Here is an 11,745-nt window from a genome sequence, read left to right as displayed (position 1 = left end):
ATAAGAAATCCCAAAACTTTAAGCAATATACATATATATATACGTTCGGGTTGAAAATAGAAGCCCAATCGTGTAAAAGGACAAGATTGGGCCTAACAATCTTTTGAGTAATTGAGCAATAGGGCTAAATGGTTTAGATGAAAGCCCAATATGGTACACTGATAAATTGGGCCTAAACTAAAGCTATTGGGCCACCCTCATTTTTTTATCCAATTGCAAATATTGCATCATCCTTTTGGTTCTCTAATCACTTTTGCTCGTCATATACGCAAACGTAATTTCATTGACTATTCTAAGCTAAATATTATTGTTGAATTCCGGACAACATTGGCAACTTCACTAATTACCTACTTTAGATTGTCTTTTCTCTTTTATGTTTCATATAACATTTTATTTTGAAAAATTGTCTAAAACCTACAATCTCATTTCAAATACTTGTTGTCATACGACATTTTACACTCGGAATAAATGTGAAATACTTTAATAATAATGATTTAAATTTTTTGAATCAAAACAAAATAACTCAGTAGTATTAGAAAGTTCAAACTTTAAAAGATTAGGGGTATATTAATAATTTGTGTTCAAACTTTAAAAGATTAGACGTATATTAATAATTTGTGACGAGACATAAGTAAAATCGAATTAGGTTTTTTTTTTTCCTATTAAAAGGGGAATAAAGTAATGATCAAAAGTGTCATTCATCATAAGTCCTATTAATTTTATTGAGTTGGGACTTAACTTCAAAGTAAAAGAAAATTGAGCATCAATTGGACCCGTTTATGTTGCTGATTCGGGTCTTTACCTCAATAAAATGGATGCCACCACCATGTGAAGATCATCATGTCATAAACCAGTCCCTACCAACTTCAGCTGTCCTTTCATGATTCCTAGCGTGATGTCTATACATATATATCGCACAATCACATGCACCTCACCAACCATTTCATGGACGCCGTCTACATTATTATTCCCCTACTATGAAAAAGAAAAGGGATAGACTACATTGACATTGCATAGAGTTAGATTAAAATACATAAATATTTCATATTTGTTTATAAAATTATAGTCATATCTTTTGAAGTTGTAGTTGTAATTATAAGTATACCTTTTGAGATATATTACACTAACACCCCTATAAAGCCGTACCAATAATTTTTGTAAAATGCAGAAAATATTAATTTGTGTATTTGAACCTAAGATTAAAAAATCATTGTAAATTCACCCAAAGAAAAAGAAAAAGTGAGCTGCCAAAAGTTGAATACTACTTTTTCATGGGCATGCAACGGGAACCGAGGCTTTTTCATGCCTTTAACAAGCATATAAATGATGAACGTAGTCACCATTCACAGCCCACAAAACCTGGCTATAACCAAGATCCGAAGATGGAGAAGAGCAGGTCATCTGAATTCGGGTTTGAAGACCGAACCGACCCGTATACGTTCAATGGTCCGAGGGGGAAGGGTCCGTCAAGTGATCCGGAAGTGAAGAGGAAGAAGAGGATTGCTGGGTACAACATGTTCACAACAGAAGGTAAAGTGAAAGCGTCTGTGAGAGAGAGTTTGAAGTGGATCAAGACCAAAATCAATGATATTCGTTACAGTTTGTAACCATTTTAAATTTTATGTAGTGTATATAAATAATTAATGAGGAGTACGTGATCACATCATCATCTCTTGCTCCTAATTCCTGTCTTGATTTTGTTGTCTGTGAGAGACACAACAAGAATCTATTCCTCTTCTTTGTTGATTTGGGTGTTAAGAGCTTTGGAATTTATAAACAGACTATATTGGCCTCGATACTATTTATTTATTTTATATGTTTCAGGATGAAATTTACGATTAAAGTATGGATATTGACGCATGTGGGAGAAATTAATGTTTTATGTGTTGAGTGTATAGATAATTATCATATATATTTATTTTTAAAATATAGGATATAGATTAATTATTTAACTAGCCCTCGTATTAAATAACGGGGGTAAATTTTATAAGATCTAAGCTCTATATATGAAGATTTTTCAAAAATAGCATATAGATTAATTATTTAACTGCTCCGACGAATTAAATAACGGGTGGAACATTAATAAGATCTAAAGCTCCAATCAAGATTTGTGATTCGAGTCAGCTCTCCACAGCTTCCGCGCATCATGACCATTACTGGGCTCCTATTAAGATCCAGTTCGCTAAACATTTGGGCTAAGGACTTAGATATGTCCGAGCAGCACACGGCAGATCAACAAAGCCCAGTCCAAGACTTGAATAGGTCTTTGACTTTGAGCACCCAAAGAAGATTTACTTTTGCCAAAGAATATATATCCATGTAAATGACCAAAATACATATGATGATTATTTATTTTCCCTTGATTAAGAAAAGACAACATTTAATCATCATACATCCCAGAATTGGTTCTTTGTCATAATTCCATTGTCTTTCAAGAATGTAAACAAATATCAAGAATTGAATCATGCTAGTGCACTTGAAATTTTACTACCTTTCATGTTTGTTATCACTCAAGAAACTGAATAAATCACCCAAATGGAGTATTTATATAAACTTTTATACATGATTACACAAGTTAAAAAGTGGGGAAGCTGAAGGGGAGGTAGAAGATCAATTCTCATTCAAGATCTAAAATTCCGAAGTTGGAGAGCAGGATTTTAACTTGATCCACAAAGTCTGAGCCTGTTGCATATTCTGTCAACATTCCCACAGCAAAACCAAACATTGCCCACCTGCTCAAACCATATTTCCAACACAGAAACAATCATGAAAATGGCTAACCAACTCAAGCAAATGTATGCTTATATGCTCCTTCTGGAAACATCATTAAGAAAATGGTTTTGGTTCAGTTTGAGTAAACAAGATCCTAGGAAGAGCAAGATAGTCAGGCATAATGACGTATATCAGGAATATATAATGTGAATTAAGTAATTCTTTTATAGAATTTTTCTTCATATGGATCGAGTTTAAAAATACCACATGACACCAATCATGTATAGATTTCACTACTGACGCAGTATAATTTACACCATTTTCATGTTATCAAACCTGGTCCATATAAGAAAGTCCCCCATTTATCGGGCACATGTAGTAGCATGACTTGTGCTATAAAGTTGTACTTGTTAAGACTGTTAGTTCAAGTAAAACGAACGGTTACAATGGGTGGCAAAATTACTATAAAGAATCAAGCCATTTATGCTTAGTGGAACTCAAGAAAACTAAAGCTAACTACACTTTGGCAAATCTCCACAGACTAATCATATTGAAACCAGAGTAATTGCAGGTCTACAATCTAACGAATTCAGCAAGCAACTAGAGAGCTGGTCATCTTAGTTCTAGCACACAGGAAGACATCTGCTGACCTAGCCAATAACCTGATTGTGCCTTGCAAGAAACTAGTGAAGAAAAGTTTATCTTCGTTCATGAACCATTACTCGGCAATTTTTATGTTTGCTTCTTTTCTTTTCTTGGCTCATTGTTAACCCCAGTTATAGTTCAAAATCCTTCTATAAAGAATTTTAGAGTATCAAATAAATCTCCAATTCAAGAATAGAGCCTAAAAGTAGGGTGTCACAAGAATGACAAACAAATCAAGTATAGATAGAATTTAGACACTCATTTTCTTTTCTACGATTTGCAATTCTAATGTCAGAGACCTAAGCTCTCCAAATGCAACGTGGGGAGAGATAAACCACGAATCATTTCTTTTTTCCAAAATACTAAAATTTCATTAAAGACTGGATTTTTACATTCTCAACAACTTAAGTTGAATATCTAATTCCTGCCTACAGAATAACAACCTGCCAATCATAAATTGACGCAAGCTCACAGCATTAATGTGAATCAGTATCAATCCAATTCAAGAAGATAAAATAACTACAGACAAATAACCAGAAAAAATTAGCATCTAGAATCTAAAATAAAAGAGACAAAGGAAAGGGTCGCAATGACTTCGTCATTACCTGCCATTGGAGATTTCATTCTTTCCAATGAACCCAAAGAAGGGACCTTGATTGGCTTCCTCAAGCTTCTTCTGCTTGAAATACTCTTGAAGCTCTTTGGCCTTCTGCCTCTGGAACTCCAAGGTAATCACACCCTTGTCGCCCACAGCAGCAGCAGCCGGCTTGGGAGGCGCGCTCGGTGGCTGAGAGGAAGTGGGCGGAGAAGTTGGTGGTGGTGGAGATGGTGGGACGGGCTTTACAGGTGCCGGAGCCACCGGCCTTCTTAAAGGGCCCTCAGCTTGAGAGCTTCTTATGGTGAATCTGAACGTGGAGGAAGAAGAAGAGCGGGCGGAAGAAGAGCATGATGATGGAGTTGGAGATGAAGTGTTGGGGATTTTGATGCATGGGAATGAAGGCGATGATGCGACTGACATTTCTGCCCTGGCCTTGTTCTATTGTTTGTGATATTCTGTAATTCTGTCCGGCTATAGCTGTATGTATGGATGTACTTTTCTTGAATGGTTAGGGGAAGAGGAGATTGTAAATCAGTGATAGTTTGGGAGTGGGACGGTTGTGGATAAGATGCAGCCAAGTTTCTGCAAAACTGGTGGTTATATTTTAAGTCAAATGTCTAAATTGCCACAGGGAACAAGGACACGAAGGTGGGAAATGAAAATTTTCAGGGATACAGTGATTGCACAAAGTAAGCATATGCAAATTATGAAAAGTGGGCAAAAAGCAATTGGTATTGTTGTAGATTCAGGCTGGCCAGAACTATTCAACTGACACGGTTGAGATTAAGCCGATGAGTTAGGCAGTATCAAGTTCATAAAATTGGTATTTTCCCATAATTTTCCAGGCATCTGTTATGTAAATATCAAATCCGTCAATGTTTTGCTTGGCAGTTAGGACAGGCTTCCTAGAGTTTCAAACTTCAGTAAGAACATTCTAAGAGTACACCAGGGGACATGATCGATAGTCCAGAGTACCAAAGAGATGAAAGCCTGAACACTCATAGTCGGTCCATGGGATTTCTTTGATATTCCTGCAGCAAATATCTGTAGGATGATGAACTTCCACAAAGGAAATCATAACTATGTAGGGAATACCGCTCCAGCAGAAATACTTTAATACATTAAATTTACACGGCTTTCAAATAATTCTATTTCATATTGACAACTACAGAATACAAAATAAGAGTTTCTCCCTCATTTGTCCTCTCAGCAGAAGAAATGGAGAATTCTCCAAATTTAAATAACGAACTAGAAACAAGAGGCAGTGTCATTGCCAAACATGAATAGCAACTAGAGAAAAGATAAGCCCAATGCAACAAAATTGGAACGCAAGCCAGAATATAGACAATAAATCAATCAGCCAAGGAAGGTATCTTGCTTCGCCTCAAACTTTGCTTTATCCATCACGCAACAGGAGAGCTAAGTGATGTTCAAGCCACTCGCATTTTCAAGCAACACCTGGTAGGTTGCCTGACAGAAATCGGGCCATAGAAGGCCAGGAAATGCTCAGACTACATTATCCTACATGCACAAGTCCTCTCGCTCACATGGTCAAAATCGTCGTCCGAGCCAACTTCACTGAGATCATTTAGATAGTTGTATTAGTAAGTGGACTATTAAATTTAACCAAAGAAGCTTACAGCATATAAAAGTAAGAACAAGCACATCCCATCATTCTCAGTTCCCACAAAATCATGAGTGGATTTTGGAAAAATGTATTCTTTGGAAAGATAACACAAGAGAGTTTCGATAAAAGCATTAAATGGATTAACAGATTTACATCTAAATGATACCACAGGTAGAGACAAGACGTCTAAAAATAAGGTCATAAAGTTATGCAATACAAAAGGTAATCCAAGAGACTGCAATTCCTTTTCAGATTATAACTGCAGTCAATAAACTATTAGATGACAGAGTAAGCCACAACACATATATGAGGCATTCTTCATGGATCCCAGAGCATATTAATTTGGAACACAAAGAACAGTCTTCTATCTATCTTTTTCAGGATTTGAATTATAGTAACAAACTGAGCAAAAAGGATTCAGAAAAAGGGATAAAGTCACAATAGTCAAATTATAAGTCCACAAGGGCGTGACTTTGCCTCTTCATCAATGCCTTCCCACCAAATCTTGATGGGCAAGCTGTCATGTCCAACACTTGTGCCATAATAAGTTCATAACTCCTCAGTATTACCAATTAAACAAAATTCACTGTCCCACCAATATTCAGTGGCATAACAGGGTTACCTAAAAAAACCTTCTGAAAGAGAATTTCATGTTCTTCAGTGAACCTTACTTCAATATATCTGAAACCCAAAGGGGCCATGCAAAGCCCACTGGCCTGTTATATTTCACTTGGTTTGCTTATTTATTAAACCATCAATACAGAAGAGTTGAAGAAGCATCCCGAAACATTTTTAGGATCCTTCATCAGCTAATACTGCAAGTCCAAGACAACTATCATCAGTCCTCAACAACTCCAAACACTTTTTTGCCCTCATTCAAGTATTACTTTGGATGAGCAGCTGAGGATCTTAGATATTAAACCTACTCAACTCAAATTGAAGCCACATGCTATCTGTCCAACCTCTGTAACCAAACAATTCAATTGTCCTATAACATCTGTACTTCTCATCGTTAAATAGAAAGACTAAAAGCTCTTTTGACCACTTAAGACCGTCAAGAAGTCAAATTGGGAACCGTAAACCAGTCTCTCATAGAATAGAAAGCCCAAAAATGGGGCCAAAATCATTAATATAGCATTTAATGATACTCTTTATCACAAGGCCAAATGCATCGTGAAGAATGGTCATCGGATAATAATTCGACATGCCATACAATAGAGCTGAGTCACAGCCTTTATGGGAGGCAGTTATTAGTCTAATGTGGCAATCTGAAATTGATGTCAACTAACAACTGCTCCAATTTTCAGATATAAAATAACATAACTAAGTATCAGTCAAATGAGTAAGTTTTACAATTTAGAGCTCTATGTCTGCAAACATAACTTAGAAAGAAGGTAGAAGGTAAACAGAGTTGATTGAAGCATGCACAATAAACTCTGTATCTTATGCTACATCACATAAACTGCTTTGAATAGCAAAATAATCCCCTTCTAAGGTAGAAAGAAACAGTACAACAGAATAATCTCCTGAGGAAGTGGTCCTTATCAATCTTATTCATATTCATTTCAATCTTAACAATCATTCAATCGATTGATTCTAACAAGTATGGAACAAAATAAGGGAATAGATTGGTAACAAGCATACAAGCAAGTGAAGAATCACTGAAGAATTTTAAGGTACAAACCAATATGGTTAAAACAAGTTGTCTATGTAGCAATAAGTCATAGTAAGTTATCATACCTCATCTCAAATTCCCGAATCTCAAAAAGGTCGCCCCCAGTTGTATCTGTCCACTGCACTTTCCTCCTCTGCGTTTGACAAGCAACATCATTGCTTTTTTCGCATGATGTTTCATGCTCGGGCTTTCTATCACCACCCCTGCTGCCAGTGGAAGCAATTGGAGCACTATTTGTTTTCTTCAAGCTACTCCTAAGACTAACTATCCTCTTACTACGATCACCATCATCAACACAACCAGGTGAGGTTTTTGGATCCTTACTCTCATCAAAGACTGGAGGCCCCGGCTGAACTTCTCGAGTTTGTGTTGGTCCCACTTTCAGAGGAGATGGGCTCTCAAGTCCAGCGGCAGCGCGACCAAAACACGCAAAGGAAGCGCACCCGCGGACAGGCCGGTTCTTCGCAGAAGCCAGCTGGAGATCAGGATCAGTCTCTTGGTCCACCAACTGGTACTGATTCCACGGCGTCACTCTCATGGGTTTCTCTTCGTTTTTCTGACCCAATAAAAGAAGGGTCAGGCCCTTACTGTACCCGGAAGCTGAAGAAGAGAAAAACCCTCCTCCTTCTACTGCAAATAACATCAGTTCTTCTCATCTGAGAACCGCACAGTTACTTTCTTTCATCGATGTAACAGTGTAATTCACCTGCATTGTGCAATTCATAATTGGTGTCACTTACGTGGCAGCATTATTTTTTAAGCATAATAAGGTGACAATTCCCCCAATTTGAGAGCCATATTATTATAAAACCATCAGCCTTCTAATAAAGATTATACCAAACTACAGATGACCTCCAGTGAATCACAGATTGAATGTGGAGACACATAACACGATTTCCAGAAACTTGGTAGTCTCAAAAATTAGCAAAACTGATACTTCCCAGTAGTTGGACTTAGTTCTCTAACTTATTTATGACACGACGAACAGCTAAAAATGTATAAACAGTAAAGATCAGCCAAATACTCAAAACTAAAGACAAGTGAAAAGACAAAAACCAACAGGATTCACAGATTCATCAAAATAGGGTCAAAGAAATCTCGCTATCACTAGAAAGCTGCTAATAAAGTTATATTCCCTGAACAATATCACACAATCGCTTAAAGGAAACAAGAAGCATAACTACATTCTAACTAACAACTAGGAGGATTCCCGTACAGTAGGAGCTATATCGCCAAAGATCTCAGAAGTGTGGCCTGTGGTAACTAACTATCGAGCAAAACAAATCGACGCAAGCGCAGACACAGATTTACCACAGGTAAATACTCGCACATAACAGTATACTCGATATCGGTATATAACTACAGATGTTTATACACATACGCGGAGGGACATACAGATCTGACAGCGATCTCCGGCGACAATTCACCGGGCGGAAAACTGCATCTCCAGTTGCACCCCGAACTTTCCGGCGTACAGATTAACTGCTATGCAAATAGAGTTGGGAGATCGATTGGATTAGGAAAGGAAACAAGATTTTTTCCAATTTATGTATGATTTTTTTGGCGTAGGGAGAGAGGAATGAGTGTGTTTACGAGAGGGAAGGAAAATGGAATGAAAGAAATAATTGTGAAATAGTAAAGAAAATGAAGAAATGGGAAGAAGATTAAAAAAAAGGAAATTTGTGGGGGGGAAAAGATGGGATAGCGACTCTTTGGCGCACGATAGCGATGGGTCCGCCTATAAATTTTGGAGTAATGTATTAATGATGATGTGTATATGTCTGTAATAGATTTATATTATATGGTTATTTGCATCCAGGTCTTTGTTGTTTTTGCTTTTAGCATTCATTTTATTCAATTCAAGTTTTTTTATATTTTTATTCTCATATTTCTGGGTAAAAATTAGAGTAAATATAACGTATTTTTTTTTATATTTATTATATTTATAAATAATTTTTTATTATTTAAAAAATTACAAATACTCTTATTATTTTAACATTCGTTCAACAACTAGCATCGTAACATGAAAATAAAGATGAAAATATTATTAGTTATGGAGGGGAGAGATGAAGTCATATTATAACTTTATATCCTTTGCTTTTGGGAAAAACAAAGAGAGTTTTGTTTGTTGAGTTACAGTTTGACCACTCACTCTCTATCTATCTTGCATGTGTAATAATAATGACAAATGAGCTTTTTCAAAAAGGTAAAGGGGGTAATAGAAGATAAAGGTAGTGCAAAAAATTTTGATATGTGAACCCAAATCACTATTCACTACAATGAATGCAGTTTGATATGTGATCCCATATGACACCCCACCCATCGCTCAACTTCTCATCACAGATTGATTTGTCAGGACATGCCAATTTTTGGCTCTTATCCCTCACTCCATTATTATTCCCAATAATTCTTGTTTTTGCCCAATTACACTTTCGCGAAATTAAAGACTATATTAAGATAAAATCAATGAATGACAAATTAATACAAAAACAGACAACCATTTCGCATTCAGACGACTTAAAGCCAAAGTACGAGGTGTTGAAGAAGAGGTCGTGGGCATAATGGCATGGCATGTGCTTGCATTTCATAAGCATAAATGTAGAATTAATAACTATTATGATATAATTTGGACGGAGAGTTCATTTCTTGGAACTGCTCATTATCCTCCTCAAAATCAGTTTATTGGAAATGCAACTCTGACTCCCTTTAAATTCTCAAATAATTTGAGAGAAATTATGTACCGAATACCTACTTTTTTATTTCCCCATTAAACAAGAGTGCTAGATTCTTTGAATTGTTAGACAAATACAACAGCCGACGGGAACTAATTAAGCGTGTTCAAGCACAAAGGATGTAAGAGACGCCCAGCCCGAGAATTAGTTGCTAGAACCAACGACTGAAAGGAGTTTGCAGATTATGGGATTCTCATCCTCGCTGTTCCTTTTCTTATTAGGTTCGGTTCAATCATGTTGATTGATGAGTCGTCTCGTGGGCAGCACAGTTGCAGGGTCAGCAATTGGACTGGGAGGGTCAGTTTCTTTACGTGATTTGATTGTGGCCCTTCTCGTCCGGAACGAATCGTATTCGTGGGTTGAATGAAATGGCTTTATGTCGGCTCCCTAAATGTTATGCCTGATGGGTAATATATCCGACGGTTAGATAATTAACTTATTTTTAATTTTCTAAATTATAAACTTAATTTCATGACAAAAAAACAATCTAAACGTATAAGAGTTAATTACACTTAAACTTCTTATAAAAATGTAAAAAATTATACTTTCTCATGAAAATATTTTAAAATTATATTTATTTAAATTCATTGATAGAATTTGAATGAAAAATATTAATATTAATAAAGTATAATTTTAACATAATTTCTCAATTTATAGGGATGAAAGTGTAATTAACCCTAAAATTAATGGTACGGTAACACTGTATGATTGGTGTGATTGGGTCTTATCGAGCGAGGCCCATCCCTTCTGAGACCCCATCCCACTAGGCCTAAATTGATCCATAAATCCCCATCCGGACCAGTTTGTAATTTTATAAAAGTATACATGAAATTTTTGTTGACATTTAAGGGTAGTGACAGAGTATGTGTGTATATTAGAATATGAAATAATTGAGAATTTTTGGAGGTGGTGGGTCCATGAGTATATAGTTTTAATTATGAGGCCCCACCAAAAATATCAACCTGTTGACTTAAATTATTCCTTCTTAGGTAATTCCGGTTGTGATCTTACCATTCATCTCACTATTTTGCTCTTATCCCTTTCTTCCCACCCTTGTTTCATATTAATACCAGCCTCCATAAATTAAATAATTCCACCTTGTAAAATTAAATATTATGTGATTTAAAAAATTGCATTTAACATTTTTCTATCTTAGGAATGTTAAATGTAATTTTAAAAATTATAAGAATTTACGTATAATTTCACAAGATCTTAAAAAAATAAAATGTAATTATCCCTAAAATTATAATAAATGATATATGGTACAATAAATTATTGATGGTTTGGAATAATGTGTTTAATGTAAAACCCAAAAGCACAAATCCCTAAATTCACTAATCACCAAAAAAATTTCCGACTTTTAAAGATTCGTTTCTTCCTCATAACCCGCACGGATGGATCATTTAATACTCTCTTTCTAAGTGTTGGAAATTTTAAGAAGAGAGTTTTTGCAGTAGTTTAGGAGATTGTGAAATATGAATCTTATTTTAGGAATTTCAAATGGGAAATGGAATTAAGGAAAGGAGGATTTAATTGATGTAGATTATGAAATTTTAATGATGATTATGTGTATGTTATTAGAAAATAGCATATGATTATGCTATTTTAGACTATATATTATTATTATTATTATTATTAATTAGCACCACTGCTATTTATAAGTTCGCGTGTCGGAGGGGTGTGGTGAGTCAACTCGACCGAGTCATCATGGGCTGCTGCGTCTCCAAGGAGCATACGCCGCGTTCAGCGGAGAAGG

The 11,745-nt window shown here is 35.9% G+C and overlaps 2 protein-coding genes across 3 annotated transcripts; both read right to left on the bottom strand.

Annotated features, from left to right (window-relative positions):
• Window positions 2,380–4,610, bottom strand: LOC105159386 (light-harvesting complex-like protein OHP2, chloroplastic). The gene is made up of 2 exons (XM_011076434.2): window positions 3,963–4,610; window positions 2,380–2,732 (listed from the first exon to the last, which is right to left on the bottom strand). Exons 1-2 carry the CDS (start codon window positions 4,373–4,375, stop codon window positions 2,618–2,620), a joined length of 528 nt encoding a protein of 175 aa, XP_011074736.1. The 5' UTR covers window positions 4,376–4,610; the 3' UTR covers window positions 2,380–2,617.
• On the bottom strand, window positions 5,041–8,904 carry LOC105159385. 2 transcript variants are annotated; one of them, XM_011076432.2, is made up of 3 exons: window positions 8,639–8,904; window positions 7,323–7,963; window positions 5,041–5,533 (listed from the first exon to the last, which is right to left on the bottom strand). In XM_011076432.2, exons 2-3 carry the CDS (start codon window positions 7,898–7,900, stop codon window positions 5,467–5,469), a joined length of 645 nt encoding a protein of 214 aa, XP_011074734.1. In that variant the 5' UTR covers window positions 7,901–7,963; window positions 8,639–8,904; the 3' UTR covers window positions 5,041–5,466. The 2 variants fall into 2 exon arrangements, with proteins under 2 accessions (XP_011074734.1, XP_011074735.1); XM_011076433.2 differs by having other exon boundaries at window positions 8,653–8,903.

The sequence above is a fragment of the Sesamum indicum genome, linkage group LG3 (genome assembly GCF_000512975.1).
Source record: "Sesamum indicum cultivar Zhongzhi No. 13 linkage group LG3, S_indicum_v1.0, whole genome shotgun sequence".
In the NCBI taxonomy this organism is placed as follows: Eukaryota; Viridiplantae; Streptophyta; class Magnoliopsida; order Lamiales; family Pedaliaceae; genus Sesamum; species Sesamum indicum.
This window is presented reverse-complemented; position numbering and strand designations above follow the sequence as displayed.

Excerpts from the sequence above, each read along its gene's own strand:
- LOC105159386 (XM_011076434.2), bottom strand. The coding sequence starts at position 4,375 with ATGTCAGTCGCATCATCGCCTTCATTCCCATGCATCAAAATCCCCAAC. Across the intron at positions 2,733-3,962 it reads AATGAAATCTCCAATGGCAG|GTGGGCAATGTTTGGTTTTG; the intron begins GTAATGACGAAG and ends TGGTTTGAGCAG.
- LOC105159385 (XM_011076432.2), bottom strand. The coding sequence starts at position 7,900 with ATGTTATTTGCAGTAGAAGGAGGAGGGTTTTTCTCTTCTTCAGCTTCC. Across the intron at positions 5,534-7,322 it reads ATTCGGGAATTTGAGATGAG|TGAAGTTGGCTCGGACGACG; the intron begins GTATGATAACTT and ends AAATGATCTCAG.